At 48.3% G+C, this 25,015-nt stretch overlaps 1 protein-coding gene across 5 annotated transcripts in view; it reads right to left on the reverse strand.

The window, feature by feature from the left end:
• Positions 1-236: 236 nt before the first annotated feature.
• LOC144174263 (uncharacterized) overlaps positions 237-25,015 on the reverse strand; it is a 58,561-nt gene continuing 33,782 nt past the window's right edge. For all 5 annotated transcript variants that reach the window (XM_077702862.1, XM_077702861.1, XM_077702863.1 and 2 more), the window contains 9 exons: positions 22,317-22,439; positions 20,001-20,519; positions 18,401-18,741; positions 17,059-17,245; positions 16,151-16,301; positions 15,283-15,461; positions 11,800-12,070; positions 9,474-9,539; positions 237-1,582 (listed from right to left, as the gene is read on the reverse strand). In XM_077702862.1, the coding sequence (XP_077558988.1) occupies positions 915-1,582; positions 9,474-9,539; positions 11,800-12,070; positions 15,283-15,461; positions 16,151-16,301; positions 17,059-17,245; positions 18,401-18,741; positions 20,001-20,519; positions 22,317-22,439 (2,505 nt within the window). In that variant the 3' untranslated portion in view covers positions 237-914. The remainder of the gene's footprint in view (positions 1,583-9,473; positions 9,540-11,799; positions 12,071-15,282; positions 15,462-16,150; positions 16,302-17,058; positions 17,246-18,400; positions 18,742-20,000; positions 20,520-22,316; positions 22,440-25,015) is intronic.

Genomic DNA, 25,015 nt, shown 5'->3' on the forward strand with positions numbered 1-25,015 from the left:
TGGTTTTCAGCATTGAAGAGACACACTTGAAAATTTCGAGCACATGGGTTAAAGGCAACAAAACTGGCTTGAAAACCGGGAACTTCATTTAACTGTATTTATCCTACACTTTTCAATGAGCTTCAGCAATATGCTTTCCCATTAAGACACAAACTGTTGAACCGAAAAATGTCCAAAGACCTTTGTCTTTTTGCAGTCAAGAATAGCAGACTCCCTTAGGATTAACTTCAAGGGACTGAAAAAAATCAGTTTCTTTATTCAAAATTTGCCTAAAGCAGATGTTCTTGGCACTGGGTATACTAGAGGAGAGTACATGAGTTTATTCACATCTATGGTTGTGTACTGCCGCTGTCAAGTGCAACATGTTTGCAGACTAGGGCCATGAACCAACACACAGGTCAATCTGTATGTTGGCTGTATGTGTCACCCCAAAGAATTTACACAAGTGGTGCCCCCCTGAGAAATGGACGTGTTGCCTGCACTGCACGCCCGTGCAACAAGCAGCTGCTCAGAACACGCACAACGCGTCGATGCACCCGTGCGCTTGCGGAGTGAACAGGCAGCCACACGCAGAATGGACCTGAACACGTGTATTTACAAGGAAGGGGAGACGGATGAACAGAGGAGTACTGCACCTGTCGTGGTTCACTCGAAATGATTGACTGTGGTTGACTCGGAATGTGCCCACGTGTGCACTCACACACACGTGCGCTGCCAGAACACAGTGGCCGCTAACGTCTGCACACCTAGGGACAGCAGCAGCCGGGTGGGTCATTTCAGTTGCTCACACAGAGTCACAAATACGGAGGCCTACACTGTGTCCCTCTTTGGTTTGACGCAGTTTTCCACGCGCGCGCTCACACACACACACACACGCACCCCGCTGTCCAGTGGTTGCGGCAGATTAACCGGTGCTATGATTCGCTTGACTCGCTCGATGAGCCACTGTCCTCGTCCTCGTCGGAGCTGACGGGCAGCTTCATGACAATGCACGTGTCTCCATCACCGGACACCCACTCCGAGGTCTCCCCCAGGCCGGCGTCATCCTGCGGACCTTCCGGTGAGCCCTGTGGACTCTCCAGTGAGCCCGCTGGAGTCTCTGGTGAGCCCCGCGGGCTCGCCGGTGACCCCTGTGCCGAAGAGCTCTGGCCCTGGCTGCTGCTGCTGTTCTCCCCCTGGTGGGGCTGGTCTGGCGGCGGCTGCTCGGCCGCCTTCTCTTCCTGGGCCTTTTCCGGAGGAGGAGGAGGGCGCCCGCCGTCCTCCTTGGGGAGGGTGCCGTCAGCCGCCGGCTGGCGGTACACAAACACTGTCTGTCCAGAGCGCAGCTTCACCCGCTTGATGACGCAGGGCCCAATGATGTGCTGTGCAGCGGCAGCCACCTTGGACAGGTCCCCTAGAACGGTGCCCTTGACCGGGTACAGCGTGTACTTGCGGGGCAAGTCCGGGCCCTGCGCAGCAGTCGGCACGCTGCGGAGGGCCCCGATGCGGCCGTCGTCCAGCTTGAACGTTGTTGCAGGGGGCTCGCCTGGGCCAGCACGCACGGCGTCCTTCAGTCCGCTGCTCGGCCGCTGCTCAGCACCACCTGCCCAAATAAAATCACCCCCGCAGCCAACAATGTCAGGCCTTTCTTCTTCTCCTAGTGCTCCTTCAACCAAAAAGGATTGCGCGGCCCCAGTTTGCTCAAGGAATCACTCGGTTAGCTCAGCCCATTTCGTTGTGACCAACACTGCTACTGGTGCACTTACCTGCTGCCAAACGGCAAAGAAAGTGAAAATACTCCCCTTGGGCCAAAAATACAATGTCAGGCCACAGATGTTATCAGGCTACAAATCATCCGTGCATGTCAACAGTCTCAAGCTGTATGACAGGAACATAGTCCAGGAAAACTGCACGATCGTGGGCACAGTTCTACTGGAATCGCGAACCCCAGCACGCAAAAACAGGCTTGAGACTGTAAAGGAAAGGTCCACACTGTAAAGGGTAAAGTCACAGGGGTTCCCCGAGAGACCGAATGTGCATGCACATTTGCATTTTGCGTGTTTTTCCCCTTTTAACAAGTGCACCCAGTATATAGCTCACAATAGAAGTCCGTTTTCTTCTAACGTGTACTATGCAAGAAAAAAAAAAAAAAAAAGAAAAAAAAAGAAGAAGGCAAATGTCTCAGGAATGACCAGCTGTTTCCAGCATTTTTTTTTTCCAACTTAGTGGCTTCATGTGCAGCAAAATGTAAGAGTGCTGCATAAAATTTGCATGAAACCAAAAACTACACTGGAATGGAAGCAAGCATAAAATAAACTTTGCATCCTGCAACGACGACAGTCATAACAACAACAACAAAAAATCAAAAACTTCTGAAATCAGCCAGACACTACATTGTTGCTCTTATTGAAACTCCAGAATCTCCACTAACCTGTAGTATTTCCAAATGCGTCTGCAAACAATGGCTTGTTTAGAAAAAATAAAAATATGCAAAAGAATTGTTTAAGTGTGTTTCCAGCAAATATTTAAATTAAAATATCCATATAAAGAAAAGGACTCATCCTGATCTTCTTAAAACTTGGAAAAGATTAGTCCTTCCTTAAAGGGGTTGTGAAGAGAAAATGCATTTGTCTTTGCTTACATTTACCTGCTCGAGCGACCGTTTAGGAACATAAATCGCAAATATTTTCCCAATGCATTGCTTTTGGAATTTAGCAGGCGCCCTTGAAATGCTCGTTGTGAGGTGCACCGCTGGATGTCCTAAACTTGTCCTATTTGAACTGCAATCGAGCCATCGAAATGCAACTTGCCCTATTTGAATTGCAATTGGGCCAATGATATGGATGTGCAGCCTAAGACCTTCCATGCATGCTGATGCTATTTGTATTCCTGTAAATATAGTTGATTGGATAAAATTAGTCTAATCATGCCAAGTACAGTTTTCAGAAAACTTAATGAGCTCATATTATTACTCATAACATTTATTAAGAGGCGTATTAAGCCAATTAAAGTAGCATCAGCATGCAGTTCATTTCATACCAAATTCAACGGTATAATGTTAATAGAAATTGTTTGGAAAAAACGACCCGACAACCTCTGTAAGGCTAGGCCCATATGCAAAAAAAAAGAGAAGCTGAGAAAATCGCTGTTGAAGTTTTACTATAAGTGACAGTTTTATCTATTGAGCATGTGAAAAAAAAATTCTTTGAAATGTAGCTCACTTTTCGCTCAACACGAGCATACCACGTTTGATGAAATGAGCTAATGGGAAAATTATAAAATCCTCAATGGCACTTGGCAGAAAAACTGAACAACAGCAAGGCCAGAACATTGCTTAAATTTTTATGCTGTTGGCAGCGTGCCGTAACTCTTCAGCAACTAACGCTGAGGTGCCGATCGTACACCACAGTTGTAAATGTTTATTTTGTTATGTTGCTGCTTCATATGTTGCAATGAAATCGGCTCCAGGGAGATTTGCACAGCGCGAAATGAGTTGCAACGAAGGGGCTGGTAACGGAATGCACCCCACTGTTCTGTGGCGTGCGTGCACTTGGCTAGGTGGGATAACCATGTTTTCGATTTATTCTACTCGTATATCCCGTCATCACCACACATTGTGCACAGTGCGAACGTTTATCATTCTCAAATCACTCATCTTTACGGTAACCTGCCGACAAGGAAGCACGCGCAGTGATGCGAACCGGCCAGCTGTGGCATCGTTGATAACAGAGATACACTTCCCTTGCGCCGTTGGCAAGTGGCATCCTCCACTTGGTCATTTTTCCTTCTGTTAGTTGCTGATCTAGAGATAGATGCACTTTAGTGCACTCTCAAGCGTAATCATATCGCTAACACTATTGTTCCAGCAGCCCGCGAGTGTGCTAAGCCTACCTCCACCTTGGCGCTGTTCTCGCAACAAGGTGCCGCCAGACACGGTGAAGAGCACATTCCAGGCGCTTTCTAACACTGCTCGTTTTTCCTTTGAGTTATTGATAGACATTAGGGGTGTGCGAATATTCGAAAAATTCGAATATTGCTCGAATAATAAGTATGTTATATTCGTATTCGCTTCGAAAACTATGTATCCGAAACATTTCGAATATTCGAAATGGTTTGAATAATCGGCTATTTTCAAATATTTGGATTGATTAGTTTAATGGTGGGGATGCGGCTTTCAACTTCGGAAAAAATGACCAAAACATCGTTTTTTTGTTTAAAGCAACATATTCGGTTTCTATGTTTTCTATCCTGTGCGTTTGCAAAGTTTTCCCGCTGGAAACCATCGCAAAGTGGCATAAAAATACTTTTGCTAGCCGCGGTGACAAAATTTCAGTGCAAACGGGCGAAAAAAACGGCAATTTTCGGAGCGCTGTATCTCCGCAACGGTGCCACCGGGCGCAGCCATTTTGGCACCATTGGATCGGCCAAGCGATCCTCTATCCGGTCCCGGCCATCTCTTTTACCTTCGTTAATTCACAGACGCGCAAACGGCAGAAAAAGAAAGACGCACAAATGAAGCCAGAAATAGATTCTGAAGCGCAAATGTGACCCGCCGCGGTGGCTCAGTGGCTAAAGCATTGCGCAGCTGAGCAGGAGGTCGCGGGTTCGATTCCTGGCCGCGGCGACCGCTTTTCTGATGGAGGCGAAAAGCAAAAACGCCCAAGTGTACGAGATTTCGGTGCACGTTAAAGATCCCCAGGTGGTCAAAATTAATCTGGAGCCCTCCAATACGGCGCGCCTCATCGCCTGCGTTGCTTCAGTGCATTCAACCCTACACTCAATCTGAAGCGCGAATGGCCTTCCGGTCGGTGCGCGCTGACACGGCCCTCCTGATTGGGCGTCGCCGCGGCAATGTGAGATGGCGGCCACCTGAACTGCATAGTGCGCGTTTCAGAGTTCGTTTTCGCTGCTTCGCTCGGCCAAGTTTCTGTTCAGTCATGTTATCTGCTGTGGTATTCAACGCGGACATTATTGAGGTGGGACTGCTCAAGATCGCAAGCCAGACTACGGGAAGTTGCTTGGCTCGAAAGGCGGAGATCATCGAACGATTCGTGGAGCACGTTACTTTACTCCGAAGGGTGAAACGCAGTGTGCGCGCTTGTGATAGCAATTCGCAAAGTGAACTTCTCGCCTGATTTGCGATGTTCACATGCTAAAACGGCCGACGTGTCAAAAGCTGCGGCGCAAACGGCGTAGCAGCTGCGCGTTGGAGCATCGCCTGACTGCGCAACCGGGTACAATTGAACACCAGTAGTTGTAATTAACTCCTGTGTCGTTAGATTTAATCTTAAAAGCGACCTGAAGGGCAATTTCAGGGATAACTAAAGTATGACATGTTGCGGTATACGAGCGCCGCGATGCGGGCGAGCCATATCGCTTTCTTGCGCAACGTTTCCCGTGCACTTCTAATAATAATGCAACAGGTCTGAGTCGGGAATAAAAACGTGTTGATCGCGTTAAAAAATGTGCCTTACTTTCGTAGAATTTAACAGATTGAATTTCTTGAGGAAAATTATTAATACCAATGTGTTAAAAATGTACCTTACTGCCGTAGCATTTAACAAATTGAATTTTTTAGGGAAATTATTATGACCAATGCATACATATATAGTTTAGTGCATATTGGTTGTGCTGCGAGAAATATTGGATGCCCTGAATGTCAAGAGTACTAAAAAAAAAAATGTGCATGCATTGAAGTTGGGGTTACGCAGAATATTATACCGAGCTTTTGTATCCTTGTGGTATGTAAACTTTTGGCAATGAACACCTGCGCATACGAGTACGGAGTTGCTGCTCCAGGAAAGGTTATAATTAAAGCATAAAAGAAGTCAAAACTCAGTTTTCAAATTTAAGTACAAAAAAAGAGTGCTTCACTTGTTGCCATGGTCACAACGCTGCAGAGGGAAGTTGTCCAGTGCAGCAGAAGCAACCAGCTAACCTACTTTGCATTGAAAGCTATCTCCCCCCGTTTGGTCCGCAAACTGTGCTATGTACTCTTCACAGAGGAGCTGAAAATGATGCTTTATGGAAAGAAAAGGACCGCAAAAGGCACTGCAATTTCAAAGCAAGACATCCCAGAAGCCCCGTGTTCAAAATAACATGGAATGCTACAACCCCAGTGACTTTTCATGAATGATATCTATGTTGCAATCTCAGAAGCCGTTTTTTCAAAACGTTTTTTTTTCTACGTACGTCGTTTGTTCCAGTGATTTCTTTGTAACCGCTAGGTGTATTTTGATTCCGTTCTTTGCGTTACATTCCTTGATGAACAGCTGCGGTCGTGACACTCTTGGTTTTTCAGGTTTACCTTTAGTGAATTTTTTATTCAAATAGCCGTTCATGGTATATATGCCTTTTGTACATTCACCTCTAAAAAACTGACAACTAAAAAAATTGTGTTTTAATAAAAAATCTGATTGTCACGACCTTGTCAAAGCACTTCAAACAAGTTTTATATCATGTTTTATAGGCCGCTCAAGCTCGGTACAAGGTGAACATACCCTTTGACAGTTTTTTTTTTTTTTTTTTGCTGTGCACAGTATGCACAGTATGCACAGTTTTGCACAGCATGTTTGCTGTGTTCTGTTACTTGCCACCATGTCTTCATTATGCCACCATGTGATGCCATGTCTTGCCACTTTGTATTTTACTTTCCTTCGCAAATTATTACACCATGTTTGTTTTGTACCGGCCTGTTCCCCACTACTGCCATAGCCCTTACGGGTTGCAGTACGTATACCGTATTTACTCGCGTAATCCTCGCACTCGCGTAATCCTCGCACCCCTAATATGAGCCACAAAAACTTGGATTTTTTGGTTCCTCGCATAATCCTCGCACCCCCAACTTTGCAGCGGCGAAAGTTGCCTGCTCGCGAAACCCGCATGGTGCACGCGCTCTCCAACGCGTGCCCTCCCCCGCCGCCTCTCCGTTCGGCGGAGAGCGCTGTGTATCCAAGGCCATCCAGGCGCCCTAACCCCTAACAACCTGCATGGCTACTACCTCCATGCAGCGAAATGTAGGCGAAAAGGCGGCGAACGTCGCCCGGCGGCGGCCGCTCCGCCGCCGGCGTCGAAACTACGGCTGTTCGCAGGCGACCTACGCGAGCTAGATGTCGAACGCGCGGCGGCGAACGCGACCGGAAGCAAAGGCGGCAAGAAAGCAAAGGCGGCAATTTCATGATCGCTGATCGACGGGATACTGTTTACGTTGTAAATAATAAAATAAAAAGAAATAGCTGCTGTTGGCAACACTGAGCTTACATATACAAAAAACGACCGCTACATTTAGCGGGACTGGCATAGGGCAAATTGGCAACACTGTGCACCGGATTTTTTTTTTTTTTTTCCCGCATAATTCTCGCACCCTTAACTTTGCATTGACTTTTCCGAAAAAAAAGTGCGAGGATTATGCGAGTAAATACGGTAAATAATAAACAGAAAGACAATTGTATAAATAAAAGTTTTCAAAATATTACTTCGAAATTTTTATGGTGCTATCACACAAGCATTTACAGTTGCTGTGCCAATTGTCATCAAAATACACAAAGAAATAAAAAAAGTTTATTTTTAAAGCCACGACCCCCCTTAATTATTCGATATTCGATTCATATTCGAAAAATGTGATATTTGCACACCCCTAATAGACATATTTACTTTATTATTACGCCGTGCGGGGTTTCTGCCGGTCCTCGCATGAACAAGTACAGGAGCTATTGCACTGCAATGAGAGTGCTGAGCAGACGACCGACGCCGCCCAGCCAATCAGATTGCACCCTGCGGTCACGTGCAGTCAGTAGCCATTTGGGTGGCGCATTCCATTTTTTTTTTCTACCTCTGTTTTACTCACAACCAATGGACAAAACGCAGTGGTTCTGGTGAGAAATCAGAAGGGAAAAAAAAAAGAAAAAAAGAAAAGAAAAGATACTTTTGAATGATACCAAGATGGATGTCATAGCGCATGTTGATGTAGAACCCCGAGCGGCGAGTTGTCGAAAAAATGCTATTTTCGCGTCAAATCTTGGCCGATTTTAGCAGCCGTCTGTTTTGTAAATTGATATTATGGCTCCAATACGTGCTTCTGGGTCTGGATATTTGGGTGACCGGAAGAAATAGCTCTACTCTCGGAAAATGGCTATTTAGAAAAATCGACTTTTTGGCCAAATTTCGGGATTCTAAGACACACGCCTCCCCTTAAACAACGAACTGCCGGACCTGTATACAAACACTGAAATAAACTTATTCATCCATCATCCATACAAAGACATTTCTTATTTCTGACACAGTTAATCAATGCAATGCAGTGGCAACTTGATATAATGGGACAGAAACAACTGAAAGTGCAATAAGTTGGCAAACAATTGGGGTGTCCAATTGGAACCTCCAAATGGCCGCTCCGCAGTGTTTTGACATCAGCGCAAAATGGTGAGATAATGGCGTCACTCTGTTGATTGCGCCTCCGGGCTCAAAGCTATGGGAACTGAAACTGACAATTTACCCATGAAATGAATCACTGTGTGCACAAGAATTTAAATTGCTGTTTCAGGATTGTTGGGCCTCTAAGCATCAACAAAAACACAAACAAAACAAAAATTAGGTGTCAGTACTACTTTAAGCTATAAGTGACTAAGCACAATGCTGTGAGATGCATTGGAGTGCCAAGTTGCTGTTGCTGCTTTCATGCGTTTTTTCACCTGTAAAAGAACAGCCACAACAAGGAACAGTCCACCTTTCATGGCGTTTTCAAAAAGAACATGTATAGGTGTTTCATTCGGACGTGTGGATGAAGCTTGGCTTACGTGAGCTATGCTCATGGCTAAGACGGGCTTAAAAAGCTTCTTTGCGAGCCTCACTGTTCTCGTAAAAAGATGGAAACCTCCCCTGGTGTGTTTATTGTAAAAACCAGCTGTGCTGGCCAGCTGTAATGCAGAGGATGGATTGATTTTCGCACGTTAAGCAGTTGAAAGCTCCCTACCTCTCCTCAATGTCATCGCATTTCCACTGGTGGAGCATGGTCCGTGTGCTCCAACAATGAGTTGCCGACTGTCTTCACTAAGAACCCATAATGACCAAAACAATATCGAACGGAAGCGGCATGGATAGAAACGGCACCGAGTACTCAACCAAGGAGACGTCGCCAGCGCGTTACCGTATTGTGGGGTCAGCCAACAACATGCAGTAGCTGCCGGCGCTTTTGCATGGCCCCGATTGCCTCTTTGGCCTGTGGAGGAACGCCTACTGCGGGACGACATGGGCAACTGGCGCAGACATTACACGTGACCGCTAAAAACAGGCTGTTTGCACAGGGGTCAACCGAGAGAGGTGCTGCATTTCTTCAGATATCAATTAATTTACTAAACACCCGGAAATCCAAAATTTCACCTGGATCATTTGCAATGGCACCATTAGATCAAAATCCAACACTCAGACAACATTTGCGCATCCCTAGTACTACAAAGCGATGAAGTACTCAGCTCTCAAGGCATGCCAGCACCCACCTGACTTTGCAGAGTGCTTTTCCTTCCCACAGGCAATGTGTCTTTTACTGCTGCCAACCGGAATAACTGCAAGAAAAAGCGCCACTGTTCTTGAGCACTGTTTTTCAAACGAGGGCTCTTGGTGCCTTTGCAGTTTGTTAGGGCACTCTATACAGCATACCTCGGAGCTATGTATAATCCACCCACCCCCCCTCTCTTAATGTGGAGGTGAGGGTAGAAAGATCAACTTTTCCCCGGAAACCTCCACTTCTCCAGTTATATTATTTTCTTAGCTCAATCAGGTTTGTCAGTACAAAGACGAAAATTCTAACCAGCCAAGGTACTAGTGGAAACATAAAAAGAAACCATGAAAGTCGACAGAAGTCTGAGTGTTTTGTGTATCGCAAGACAGCAGCACTGTTTGCAGTTTGCCATCAGTCAGGCCCTGCCCTTTAGAACGCGTCTCACAGTGGCCACACTCGCAAAAGAGAAATGCATAAAAAAGTGTTTTGCAAGCTCCACTACCTGCCGTTTAAATTACGTGCCACATCACACGGCACAGTAGTGAGTGCACCATGGCTAGCGCCCAATTGTCTTCATGGTGCCGTGCAGCATAGCGAACTGAAAACAACTTTCCCAATAGTGATCCACCCATGCGCACACTCCCGATCTGCCATTCTTGGCAGGTGCCTCGAGCAATATAAACAAACGAGCACATTATCAGCTAGCTGCTTGGAGGGTAGCTATGCTTTCTAGTACACACCTTTGTCCCTCCTACTTCACGACAGCTCAAGGCAAGTTTGTACAGGGAAGAAACCGGCAACAAAGGAAATGGGAAAGCACGTTTGAGGCTGTCCATGCTGCGAGCAGCACATGGCCACCAGTGAGAAGTACCAAAGATGGGGAAAAAAAAAAAAAAAAAAAAAAAAAAAAAAAAAAAAAAAAACCCGGGTAAAGAGAACGGCACTTCACAAGATGAGATTGATGCTGCTTTGACTTTGCAACTGCTCTCAATAGGATATAGCTGTTCAAAAACAACGAAAGGCAAGTCAGTGATCAGAATTTCTGCACCGACATGGATGTGTCGTTGGTACTAGAGGCTGATGCAACTAAAATTCGCCATTTGGGTGCAGGTTGAAAGGCGCACTTGAAATTGCCTGACTACAATGAAACTTGGCACACATACCATATCTGCACGATTCTAATGCGCCCGCGATTGTAATGCACAGGTAAATTCTCTAAAGAAAATTATAAAAAATAACCTAATCTCAAAATATAATTTAAAGATAAATACGTGCAACAGCTGGTTAAGGTGTGCTGATTGAGAAATGGGTATGCCAAGCCGATTTCAGTTTTGCACCCGATTGTAATGCGCACACAAATTTGAACGCTACTTTCAGCGAAAAAGGTGTGCGTTGGAATCGTGCAAATACAGTACTCTTAATAGTGTGTGTGTGTGTGTGTGTGTGTGTGTGTGTGTGTGTGTGTGTGTGTGTGTGCGCGTGCGCGCGCTTACATATTGTAATTTACTCTCTGTGCGTGCTTGGATATGTGCGTGCATGCACGTAACTTTTGGTCCATATTGGCACAATGTGGTTTCCAACAAGTTTAATGAGCTGTTGTACGGTACTGTACGGGAATCTTTTGGTGGCTAAAAAGTGAGGGCAAAAAAAACCACTTGTTTTGTAATTGCTAATGAAGTCGCATAAAATTTAACAATAAAATTGGAATCTTTGTGAAAAGGTATCCGTGTGGCAAAGGCTTTAGGACTGAGCCTTAAAAAAATAAAATAAAATAAAAAAAAAGAGGGGAGGAAAGTGTTTTTGAGCAGCATCTCCCCTGTCGCAATGGACAGTCCACTGAATGAAGAAGAAAAAAAGAAAAGAAAAAAAAAAAGCCAGCATTGTGTGTAGCAGCCAAACGGTGTCGAAATGCCCAATGAGTGTAAATGCAGGTGTGCGCCTGCCTGACGTCCCCATAGCTGCGCATGTTTGTATGCATTGGCCTGATATTGGCTGCTAAGGGGCCAGCCAAACCTCGCACACGGCAGCCAAAGGGGGATGCGTGCTAGCCTCACTCAGTGGCGCAGCTAGTAGTCACCTGTGAGACAGGCGCTGTGCTCAGCACCCCAGGGGCAGTAAGCTGGGCATTAACGCTCTCGCACGCACAGCTCCTCAAAAGTGCTCAGAGGTACTCGAGAGTTCTTCCGGCACACCTCGCAGGCAGCGTGACAAGCTGCCTTTGCAGCTGCCCCCAACTGTTTCGGCATAGGACCGTTGCTGTGCAACACTGCTGCAATCCATGCAGCCCCACGCACCCACAGTGTGTGCTGCTTTCCAGTGCTCACCTCGGGGAGGGCTGGGCACACTCGGGGCGGGCGTCTCTTCCAGGGGCTCCCGGAGCGGGGCCAGGGTGGGCGAACTGAGGTCGCACACCTTGGCCACGAAGGCCGGCAGCGGGCGTGGCCGGGGCTCCAGCTTGGGCAGCCGCGGGGGTGCGCTCCCCTTGAGGGCTGCCTCCAGGTACGCCTTCAGGGCCGCCTGGTACTGGCGCTGCCACTCCTCCTCGTCCGCCAGGTGTGCTGACAGGATCGACAGGCAGCGCAGGTACTGGCTCGCCTGCAACCAAGGGCAAAGGGCTTCTTCAGCCACTCAGAATCCAGGCCCAGCCCCTCCCCATGGAGCCCAGGGGGAGGGCAATTCAGCGTGTCTCCAGGTCTGCACAACTGTGGCCTGCCCCCAAGTGCCTGCTTCCGTTAATCACGGATAACAAATTATCGATGGGAATAGGCACAGTCACGAAAATGTTAAAGGCCCGACTGATCCAACGAGACCAAAGTGGTGGCACCTGATGGCGCCGTTCTGGAGGTACACTGCTCCAAAAATTGCTGTGTCTTCGTCAATTTGTGTAAATTTTTTGTCACCTCAGCTGACAAACATTTTTCTTTGGCACTTTGCGATGATTTTCGATGGGGAAACTTTGGAAACGCATAGAATATAAGACGTGCAATCCAAAAATCTGACTTCCGAAAAAACAATTTTTTGGTCACTTTTTGCCATCTGATCCCAGTGTCACCCCTTAAACCTTAGAAGTCAAACATGGACGAAAAAAGACGGCAACACAAGACGAAGGCCCTCTTGACAAGGCAGTCTCATCTTGTGTCGCCATCTTTTTTCGTCCCCGCTTGCTATGCAGCACCAATTAACCCCCATTCAGGGATGTAGCAGGAAAGGGGGGGTGGGGGTTTGAACCCGCTTCGAAATCTTTCCGAAGCAGTGCATATTTAAGGCTTGCCCCCACATTCTGAAACCCTCCGCCACTCCAGCCTCCAGTCAAAGAGATCCTTAAAGGCGATTTTCACATGTCAAGGCACTGCAGTATCCTCCCCTCAAGTCGAGGAAACACATGAAGTAGGACGGACTCAGAATACGGCCAGTGTTCCTTTCGGCACAACTCCTTGCTTCAGAAAAGCCGTAACCCCCTCCGAAAAAAAATTCCTGGCTAAGGCCCTGCCCCAGTAATGCGTTACTAACATAACTTCCCAGCTCTTTCAGCTGGCACTGAGAGCCATTCATGTACCCTGGCGTTTCTCAACTGGCACCATGCAAGCGTCTACAAAGACATCGCAATAATCACTGCGACCATTACTTAGCAATGCAGGAGGCAACTCTTGCGTGCAAGCAGCCCACCAGCTACTCTACCTTGACGACGCTGGCCAACACTGTGCACCCAACCACGACAACGGGTACTTGATAGTTGATAGTTCATTTTTTTTGTGTGTGTCTTTCATCCAGAATAAACTTCAAGCATACACATGCGATGTGCCAGACAAAAAAATGCTTATGATAAATTATAGGACCAAAATTCCATCACAACTGTTACACATGCAGCCAGAGTACATTGTGGCCTTGGTTCAGTTCCATCATGTGGCGTTGCAGGTGGCAACATGAATGCAAGAAGAAATCTGCACAAATTCAGAGAATGGTCTACTAATGCAGTGGTTCTCAAATGAGGGTCCGCGGACCCCAGGGTGTCCGCGAGGACATTTCAGGGGTCTGCGAAGCCTCTCTCAAAACTTTTCCCCCGCCATTGTTTTCTCGATTCTGCCAGAACTTTCTTGCAATGCAAAAAGGTGGCTTCGCTGCATTACATGTACGTTTAGTTTTTCTGCATAGCACATATTTTAACGTCTGCTAGCCGCACAACCGTGACGCCAACAATAAGGAGCGAGAAACAGACCCCCAAAAGGCAGCATACAAGTGTTCAAAGACTTGTAGATTCAAGTACAAATTGTTTGACATAATGACACCGATCAACTCATATGCTCAATCGTGGGGTCCCCTATCAGTTTCGCAAGCCCAAAGGGGTCCCCGGGGCAGTCATGGCTGAGAACCACTGTACTAATGTGTAGCATTAGTAGAACAATTATCTACATTGTGAGTTCTTTACAGCCAGATTTATTTACCGTATTTAATTGCTCAACGAACCCACTCGCGTATTGACCCCCCCCCCCCCCCCCCCCTTCCCCCACTTTTCTCAATAATTGGTTGCTGATGCTATAGACGATCGCAGAGACTTTATATCACGCCACAGTATGTGCAGAAAAGGGAAAAATGCATTCTAACAAAAAGAAATCTCTACAGTAGCCGGAGACGTGAGCGCAAATGCCGTGGCTCACAATTTAAAAATTGCGCACTTGTGGAGCGCCACCTGCTGAACGCAAAACAAGCCTAAGCGCTGTGGTGTGCAATCAAAGTCCCAAACATACTCCACACTCCTTCCCTGCTCTGTGCTGTTCCGCGACTTCGCCATTACGCTCCATGATTTTGTTCAGCTGTGTTCCGAGCTTTATTTGAGTTCCTGGTGTGTGGCGTACGATGGGCCAGTACGTGAGCTACACAGCTGGTCTTAAACTGAAGGTGGTGGAGCATGCATTGATGCACACGGAAATGGCATGGCTATGCGGCACATAAATGTTGGCCCATTGCATATACACTACTGGAAAAAACAAGAGGTTTGAGTGATGATCAGGGACTGCCGTGTGTTTCGTGGGCCCAAAGAAGGGAAGTTTGGAGTGCCTCGACGGCACGAAGGACGATCTGTGTGCCGACAACAAATGTGAAGTGGCAAGCGACTTCAGTGAGGAGGTCAGCTCCAATGCAAGTAGGGGGACGCTGGCAAGCAAAGGGCCATTAGCATGTTGTGTATAAAAACGAAATTTGATTACATAATTACCTACAAGTATTTACTGGAAAGGTAAGGCTTTGACAGCGCTTCTTCTGGCATTTTTATTTTATGAAATTCCAACTATTAAAAATAGTTTGGGTTATTTTATTGCTTTGCAAGTTTTTTTTTGTTGTTGCTTTTCTCCAATGATGTAAATTTACGCCACTGTAGCGATTAAGTGCCTTTACTTTGCTAATTATGTATTTTCCTGCAGATGCAAAGCACAGTGCAGGGCTAGTTGTTTTCGCTATTTTCGCATTTGCAACATTGTTTCCCACGCTTTCCTAGCTTTGTCTTTGTTTTTTGATGGAGACATATGAGATGCACATTTTTAATTTAGTCAAATTATATTTTTAAATCGTTTTTATGGCTTTTGTTTTTTGTTTTCAAAAATCCTGTTCGACCATCATCCCCATTTACGCTATTATAATGATTACATGTGTTACTTCCACCAATTATGAATTTTTTTGCAAATGCAAGGTGTTACACAGTCCTGGCTGTGGGGGTGCACGACAGAGTGCCACACATTAAAACAGGGGGGAACATTTGAGCAGAATGACCTTCCTGGCCAGCCTGTGGGCAAGGGGGCGAGCAGAAAACGCACCTGTCCCAGTATGCAGATCTTGGAGAGCGGCCGCGAGCGGGGCGATCGGAAGGCCACGTTCTGGAGGTGCAAGAAGAGCTTGAACATTTCATGTCTGCGCTGTCGCTCGCGGCATGCCTTGTCGTCCAGCTTTTCCTTGCCCGGGTGGGGCCGCATCCAGTGGTTCGCTGAATCAGAGTCTGCAATGGGTTTCAGGGGTGCATCGGTACACACGTCCCACCACGCCAACTGATCTCCATTTCAAATAGTATTTTGCGGGCAGAATCAACCACGGTGCTGAACCCCTTCGAGGTTGCCATTTGTTTACTAAAGATGCGTGCCTCCAAGACTAGTTTCTTTTTTTTTTTTTTTGCCTGCAATTACATAAAACCGCACATTTTTGAAGAGGAACAAGTGTTGGCATATATGAACGATGAGCAAGCCTCCTACATGACGGCAGTTGTATGTGCAGTCATACGCCTGAGAACATACGACTGCAGTTCAGATTGTAGGTCTTTTGCCTTGACATGCTGCCTTTCCCAGTCCCTTGTCTTCATTACACACAGAAGAGCTGGTTCGTCATGAAAATGAATCCTGAGAATTGTGACTGGAAATAACGCAAATTGATTTTTTCACACCCCACGTATCTCCCTGAGAAGTGGAGAGGTTTGATGGCCCACAAAATGCTACTTTGCTCAACTGCACAACATGCTAGAAGAAAGACAGTAAGCTGTTGCAACTGCAAACCACAGCAGTTAGTTTGTCATTCAACAGTCTACACAGGCAGGCTGGCGTAGCCTCTCACAGCCTCACGGCAAGTAATAAAGAAGGTCTTATTCATCATTGGCATGGCCTGAACAGTGCCCCAACCGAGCGAAGAGCCACTGACCCGATATGGACTCAATGTCGACATCGACCGAGCCCTCGTCGGGGGAAGTGGAGGGCGGCCGCCGACTGTCCAGCTTGTGCAGGCTGACAAAGCCGTCCGTCTTGAGGCGCGACAGCTGCTTCAGGGTCTTGCCACCGTTCAAGTGGGGGCCCTGCACACACACACACACGTCGAGTCCTCGTCTTACCCCGAACCGGTGCGGCATGCTAGGACATGCATCGAGGCAGCCCCTCACCCCGGCTCATCTGGCACTCTGGGAGGAGCTGCCCTCTCCGGCGAGAGACGAAATCTTACAGTGGGTCAGCTCACTATTCCTAGTGTAACCTGCTCCCATTGCGAGCACACTTTGTGAGCTAGCAAGGGTGACAAACCTTTTGCTGCATCCGATTCCCACTTTAAATATGAACACAAAATTTACACACCCAAAATGAGAAGCACGCCTACACCACGCAATGGGCTAGAGCACTGCACGGGCCAGAACTTACCAAAAATCAACATGTAGTAGGGTAAGTTGCCCTGTCATACTGACTAGAGAACAGGAACACAAACAAGACAAGTGCTTACAACAAATTACCCCTGTTGTATGTGCTCCTCTTTGCAGTGTAGCTTCTTAATTCTCACCGTACCATGCCTATACTAATTCGAGATCCCTCTATCGATACCGAAATTTCAGAACCGTGGCGGCCATTTCGAACACCGATTTTGAAATTGCATTTGGCGCTTTAAACCACCTGGTGTGTTTGTTGTTTTCTAAGAGAAGCACACTTGTTTTTTGTGCAGTTAGTCTTTTCTCGGCTAAGCGGCTATTATTAAACCCACTGAAAAAAGCAATCCTCACTGCTCTCCCAAAATTATGAGCAAAACAGCCAAAGGAGGGAGAAATGGTCACAACAATCCCCAGTGCGCACCTGCTTCCCCTGGGGCCCCATCGGTGGAAGGCAGACCTCGCACGGGGAAGATGAGCGCGAGGATGATGCGGATGAGGATGAGGAGGAGGACGACGAGGCAGACCACGACGAGGTGGACGTGGACGGGGGGCCCTCGGCAGCCGGAGGAACGGGCGCCGGTGGCCGGGAAGCAGCAGCCACTTTGGGGCTGCACAATGGGGCCATGGCCGCCAAGCAGCGTCACCACAAGGCACTCATGAGCAAACAGCATGTGTGCCAACTTCTGGAGAAAGACCAGGCTCTGGAAAAGACTAGGAATCTAGAGCAGGTTTTCAACAATTGACAAAACAACTACAACTTAAAACAAAAACTTTGCTTCCTTTGGTGAAGTTTTTATTTATTTTTAGTCAGAGGATTTCTGCCCTATGCCCAAGGTTATCAACATTTGACAAAAGCAAAAATCAAAACGAAAAAGTTTCCTTGTGTTGGCAATTTTTTCTTTTTTGTCAAAGCCACGATGCCTCAGCCGAAGCGTGCATATTTAGGGTGAATTAGTAGTGCAGAACTGAACCAGTCATAGAACCAAATTGAATGTGATTAGATTTTCGCGCAAGGCACGGTGGCATGGCATGCATCAGATTAAAGCTCGAATTCACTTTTTGTGCCTACATAGCACAGGTACAAGAGTGCATTTGCAAGGCAACTTGTCTTGTAAACTCACTTCCAAGGTTCTAAGCTCGCCCAACCCTATATCATCTGAGTGAGCGCTACCCTAACGGCAGAGCTGAGCTGCCTTTGCTTGACAGCTCTAGAGGTAAACAATACCAGCTTGAAATTTCAGTGGCAGCCGAAAATGATGTCAACGCATGAAAGAAAAAAGGGGGGGAAAAAAAACGGAGCAGTGAATTGATTGTAGGGTTTATTGCGCCAACGCAACACAGGCAATGAGGCACGCTGTAGTGGAGGGCTACGGATTAATTTTGACCACCTGGGGATCTTCAACGTGCACCGAAATCTCGAACCCACGGGCGTTCTCGCTTTTCACCCCCATCAATAAAGCGACCGCCGCAGGCGGGAATCGAACTCGCGACCTCGTGCTCAGCAGCACAACGCGTTAGCCACTGAGCCACCATGGCAGGTCCAGAGCAGTGAAGCATACCATATCCGTGGCATACCACTGGATTAAAAGGGTTTCGAAAGCAGTCTCCAATGGCCACTGGTTGCTAATATTACCAGGCTGCAGTAGCTAAAACAGTTACAGTTTTGCATTCCAAACAAACGTGCACGCTCCCGCTTTTGAGGTGGGTTTTTGCATGACAAGCACACTCGGGAGTAGAGCCTCCCGCCGCCTCTGGCCGCTCACCTGGCAACGGTGGCAGCAGCGGCGTTGGAGGCGGCAGCAGGTGAGGGGCGGGCCCGTTGTCGTGGCGACACGGGCAGCCCCACATCGAAGAGGTCACCGTTGGGTGAGAAGTACAGGGCCGAGTCCTGGAAGCGGGCGGGCAGCCGGATGGGCCGCCGGCTGCGAGTGCTCTGGGCCGCCTCGGGGGGCGAAGCCAGGGTCCCGCTGACCGGGAGGGCGCTTGACTTGCGCGGTGTCTTGGCCGCAGCCTCCACGGGGCCTGCCTTGGCCGCAGGCTCCCGGGTGGGGGCCGCTACGGGGGGCGTCTGCTGCTTGGCCCCACTGGTTCCCGCAGCGACAGCCTGGAGGGGAGCACTCCTCTCTTACCACCCCATCAGCGGCAAATCGGCTCCCCACCCGCTAACCTGCCCTTTGGCCCTCGCTTGTTTCGGCCTCAGCAAAATCTTGCAATTGCCGTTTCTCAACCACAAATTCTCGTACGGATAGCGTAAGAACATTACACCATGAATAAATAGCCAGTGCAATTCTCATTGCAGTCCTCGTGGCTGCTGGTGGTAGCTTTTATCGCATCTACAGTGGAACCCCAATTATATATCCTCCAGTTTTACGACCCACTTGTCTCGATGGGTCACTGCGGTCCCAGCAAAGTCCCCATAGAAGCAACGCAATAAAAAACCCTGGTTATACAACGCTAGTTGCTGGCAGTGATAACCGAGGGTTTTCCCACCTTTTACACCACACCTCTTTTTCTTGGGGGGGGGGGGGGGGGGGGGGGAGGCTGCTACCCTTGCACACCAAGGTTTTTGTTTCTTGAGATACGTGAATGAAATTTTCAGGGCAGTATTACGGCGTGGACATTAGAAAGTGTTCAGGGTAGTATTACGGCGTGGACATAAGAAAAAGTGCTACGTTTCATTTAGCTGTGCAGACTAGTTCTCAAGTTACAATGGCATATCAAAATGGTTCATATGGGTTCTGTATTCCAGGCCTAGAGAATTAGCCAAGTGTGCTGGCACCATGAAATTTGTTATGATGATTCCTGGGTAGGTACCTCAGGGCAAGACAGAGCCATTTTTCCAAATTTTCGAGCCAAAAATGTTCAGCACAGCACTTTGTTTATTGGTTTCAGGGTCAACTTTATCGACGAATACCACTGCACCCAAGCTAAAAATGCCGAAAAAGTTTACAGGCATAAACTGACCAATGTAATAACTGTAAAAAGTAGAATTTTACCCGGTTTTAGAAGTGCTTCAGTCACCCTTTAAGGCCCATTCACACTTGTGACTGGAGCTATAGAAGTAGAAGCAACGCGATTTCTGCCGCTTTCGTGGCCTGGCTATCGCTTTTGTCGTTTGGTTTTGACCAATTTTTGTCGCCGCAACAGAAATCGCGTCACTTTTGTCGCAAGCGTCAATGGGCCTTTAGGAGTTTCACACAGTACCCCCCCCCCCCTTCCCCCCCTGCAAAGGAGGAGGAGCCCAAGTGAGGCTCACAAGGAATTTGTGCAGAAACACAGGCATGTGGAAGCCCCTGCGTACGCGTGTCCCGAGGGACAGCCGCTCATCCCGCTGTGACTAAGAAACACGAGGCGTGCGCTGACCTTTGCGGCTGGCACCCTCTGTGCCGCCGTGCTGGGTGCAGCCTCCTCCTCATTTCTCCTCCTGGTGCTCCTGAGGCTCGTGGGGGGTGGCCTGGGCTCCTCCTCTCCGGGCAGACGCAGGGCGCCAGCGGCGGCCAGCGCGTCGCCCTCATCCAGCTGGGGGCACACGAAGCACGGCTCCGCGGGCAGGGCCACCGTCAGGGGCCGGCTGCACTGGGTGCTCACCAGCAGCGCCTGCAGCAGCTCCCGCTGCTTGTTCGACAGCACCGTCTCCGTCACCAGCGGGAAGTCCCCGCTGCCCGCACTTGCGCCGTAGGGCGGCAACGGAGGGGCAGGGGCTGCCTTCTTGGGCTCCGGCTCCTTCTTGGGGCTCTCCTTGGGGCCCTCCTTGGGGCCCTCCTTGGGGGCAGGGGGCGGTGCACTGTCCGCTGCTTGGCTGCTGCCCCGCAGCTTGCGGGTGGTCATGGCCAGGAAGGGCGCCTCTTCTGGGGCTTCCACCTTCGCTCGCTTGGCGGCCGGCTGCAAACGCACAAACTCTTAATCCCCTTCTTGGCCAGTTTGGGAAAGTTGGCGTCTACGCCCAACATGCGTTTCATCTTGTGGGCCTCAGCAACAATCGCATAAGCGAGCCGTAATGCATCATAACTCCAGTGTCGGAATGGCTGGTGAGTCGCATGCCCATTTGTTTTACTCTTTCTACAGCTTATTCGAGCAAAGTTCCTGTTAAGAGTGGCACCAGTGTTATTCTAACAAGGCAACCTTTCGAATAAAATGATCCAAACTTGTCTTTTGTCTTCATGGCACCTCTAACCTATGCCATTCCCATCGTCATGGGAAGCACCATTGCCCTCTCTGTTATCGCACTGTAAGCAATCCTTATTTCTCCTCTGTGGTTTCACCTTGGTGCCAGCACACATATAGGTACCATGAGGACAACTTTGCTTCACTTGAAAGACTCGGCAGTTCAAAACCCACTACAATTTGGTTTGGTGCAAAATGACTATTTCAACAGACGAAGTGCCATTTAAAAACGTACTTAATTTTAAACAAAAAAATTTTGAAAAAAAAAAAAAAAAATCGCATGATGCATTAAGAATGACGTATGTATCAACCAAAGCAAGCTGAAATCAACCAGTCAGTATGCTGAAACCCATGAATGGATGCGATTAGGCAGAAAGCGGAAATTACGTTACCACTGTTCAACATTGAAAGATTGATTATGAGGTTTAACGCACCAACGCTACACAGGTGATCAGGCACATTGTACTGGAGGACTCCGGGTTAGTTTTGGCCACCTGGGATCTTTAGTGTGTGCCGAAATCTCCAACACATGGGCGTTTTCACTTTTTGCCTCCATCACCACTGTTCTACCTACTAAACCAAATAGAACCGCACACCTGTACACCTGGCCATAGGTTCAGCGCAAGCTTCAAGCTCAGGTTTACACTTGACACTTGACTAACAGAACTCGTATTAATGTTTTAGTGAGAAAACAGATAACCCCAGCTCCTGATACTTTGCACAATTTGGAATGACACAGCCAGGAAGAGCGAGCGGCATTCCCGTGTCACTCTATTACCGAGGCCACACAGAGAGACAGTATTCTCATTGATTCCACCTTTGTTTTTACCCGCACCAGCAGCCAATCTGTACAGTCCGGTTGGTTACATAACCTGCTGGCATTATCAACCATCGAGAGGGGGGTGGGAGATGCCTCGATAAGCCCCCACCCTACTTTGACAATGCAGTTTGCATGAAACTGGAAATATTCATTTTCTGCCATGGCTTCCTCTTGGCTGAAGCAAAAGCCGTTTGCTCTCACAGCTTTCTTCAGTCACGCACATTTGCTCCGTCCACCATGGATCCCGACAATCGTGAATGTTGCCGTGTCTTCTCCCATAATGAACTTTCTCACCCCCCCTCCAAACCAATGCATATTCGAGGCATTATGAAAGCTAAGTCCCCCCAACTCCTTCCCTGCTGCAATTTCAGTTTTGTGTCCCCTTGCACATGGTGGGAGTCATGACTCAGATATTCGGCAAATTTCAGACACTCGGCGAAATGAAATTAAGCAGATCTGCCGGCCAGCACTAGGTCCCAAATTCACTTACAGAAGACACCGCTCCAAGGAAACATCGCAGCCAGCTTCTACCATGCAATTACAAGCCACTCAAAAAGCAGCATCAGAATTGATACGTTACATACCTGAGGGCTCCCTATATGCGAGGTTATCTATGTTCAGCCATCCAGAGTGCTTACTGTGCCCAAGGTCAAACACCTGGTGCCACAGTGGAAAAGGGGGAAAGGCAGCCTCACCTTGGGCGAAGGGGAGGCTGGCTCTTCCTTCGGAGCCTGGCTGGCCCCCGCAGACGGGCGCCGCTGCCCGTCGGGCTTCTCGCTCCGGGTGGACCGGGTGGCCACGGGACTCTCCGGGGCAGCCTGCCAACAACAGCGCAGGGACACACTGCACTCAGCCGTCGCCGCCGCCTTGCCAGCATCGGCAGCAAACGAAAGGCACCCACGCTCCCTTTCCCCCGTGTAATACACCGACAGCAGCCTGCTGCCCCAAGGCCGCATTCACCACTCGGCAAAAGAAGGCACTGCCCAGGAACAGGCACAGCCACGTTGTCAGCTGCTCCATCACACCGAGGTTAAACTGCTCTGGGCCCCACGCCTTTCTGCAGTCTTTGGGTACCATTTTTTTGTAGAGGAAACAAAGAGCTTCCCACTATGAGCGTGGTCTCACATTTCAGTTTCACGTGAAGGTTTCTCGTAGTTAGGATGCCATTTGCAGATCCTAACCACAAGCATTTCAGAGTGCATGTACTCCGGCAAACTGATGAGCACACTTCTCCCTTTAGAAGGGGGGGGTATATGATACTTTCATGTATGTTCATATGAGCCCAAAGGATGTCACTCAGCGCATGAGACAAACGGAAGTCATTCGTAACGCTCTGCTTGTGCGGGGCCCCAGCACCAGTACTAATGCACTTATTTTATTTTATTTTTATTTTTTTTTTTACTTTTAAAGGGACACTGAAGTGATATGTAAACATTGCGGGATTACTAGCGCAAATTGTAGTCCGGAGTCCCCAGGCCATGTTTCGACCACTCTAGGCGCGTTTACGCGATTTTATTTAGTAGAAAAACTAATTCGAAAATGCTGTCCTCCTCTCTTTACGCTCGCCCATTTTCTGTGGTGTTTTCGTGTGACGTCAGGAGGGGATGAGCTGGCAATTGGCTGCGTTACTGCACGGCTCCCCGGCCTTCAGACAGAGTCAGTCGGCCCAGCGTTTCGTCCGCCAGCCGCCGACGGGTCGTCGCAATTCGTTCCGTCAGTTGAAACGAAGCCAGGACACGTTTGTGAATGGAAGAATGTGCGTTTCTTTACTTGGTTAGTTTGTACACTGTATCTAGCTCCAAGTCAAGGTCGCTTCACACAAGCGCGCGCTGCACAAGCGCACATGCGACGCTTCGCTGACTGGTACGCCAGTAGGAAAATATAAGGCCTCTTGAAGGCGGGAGAAGAGTCAGCGAAGTCAATATAGGTACTAAGGAAATAAAATCAACTGATATTTTTACCGTACAGCGTAAAACTAGGGCACGGGAAGCACTTTTTTGCGCTGGGCGAACAAGCACAGCGGTCAGGAGCACGACTACGCATCTGCGAACGCTTTACCGTCTACGAAATGCAATTGCTAGACGTGAGCTACTGTGGAAACTCGGGCGACGCTTACTGCACGAGCGCAGTACAACAAATAGTCACCTAAGCTGCTTGAAATGCCAACACAAAATAAAAGTGTAAACCGGTTGTACAATATATACCCTATATTAGCAAGACCTTCGCATCCCGCTTCGTGGCTCAGTGGTCTGGTGTGCTAGGCATGTCACCGCAAGTGTTTTGCGAGTCGCGAGTTCGAATCCCCGCGGGTACGTGCTTTTTTTTTTGAAACTCAACTTTTTTTGTTTTCCGCCGATGTTTTCTATATTGAGTTCACCTTTTTTTGGGCCGCAACGCGTTCATGGCTACACGAACTAGTTCACAAAACGCGCGCAGGCTGGCACTGGCGCGCTAGCGAGTTCTCGTTGGCGTGCTGTTACCATAAGCACCGACTGCTTGCAGGCAGTGGGCGCAGGCCAGAATGAACAGACCCTTGGCCTGGTGCGAACACGCTTTTTACGATACAGGCATGAGGGAGGCAAGCTCCAAATATTGGGGAAAAGCGCGTGACATTTGGGCGTCAGCGGGTACGCGGAGGGCGTTCATGCACTGCGTAGGTCTCGGCTAGTGAATGCTACGACTACAAGCCGTCCTGGGAGGCTTATCTTGTGCATTTTACAGCCGACAACATGGCAGAAGCGCGGTACGATGATTACTGAGATATTGAGAATGCCCATCCAACAACGCCATTGGTTACGTTTTACAGAACCGAAACCGAAACCGAAACTTGTTTGATTGCTAACCTTGGGCATCGTCCAATCACGGCGCCCCTCCTCCTAACGTCACAGCCTTAGTTGGTGCGGCCGCCGCAAACCGCGCATGGTAGTTTTTCTTCTTTCGCGCTTTGTAAAATAATTACCGATTTGTCAACCGGATAAACGATGAAAAGTGTGCTAATTTGAGCCGGTCTACGCAGTGCAAGCAAAAACGGGAGCTTGACAAATTCACTTCAGTGTCCCTTTAACAGATGCATTGGATTGCAAATGCAGCAAGCTAGATTTGTGTCTTATGTCAAAGATACTAAAAAAGGGACATTACAGGTATATTATAAAAGAACCAATACTGCACGACCCTTGATTAAGTGGTGGCTAAGAAGCCTTGCACAGCTAGGCATTCATAATATGTGAGGTGATGACCAAGCCCGTTCGTGCAGAGTACTATATCATCATCAAGGTGTAAAAAGCAAAAGCATAAAGGAGGTCGTGGCCCAGGGTCCAGGAGACATGCTCAACTGGCCCTTTGCCCTCCTGTTGCATGGTGAGAGCTCATTGCGGTTAGAGGGGCCAAGCAGCTA

This window comes from Haemaphysalis longicornis, unplaced genomic scaffold, assembly GCF_048455015.1.
Source record: "Haemaphysalis longicornis isolate Haplotype H1 unplaced genomic scaffold, Haemaphysalis longicornis Haplotype H1 scaffold_3, whole genome shotgun sequence".
Taxonomy (NCBI): domain Eukaryota; kingdom Metazoa; phylum Arthropoda; class Arachnida; order Ixodida; family Ixodidae; genus Haemaphysalis; species Haemaphysalis longicornis.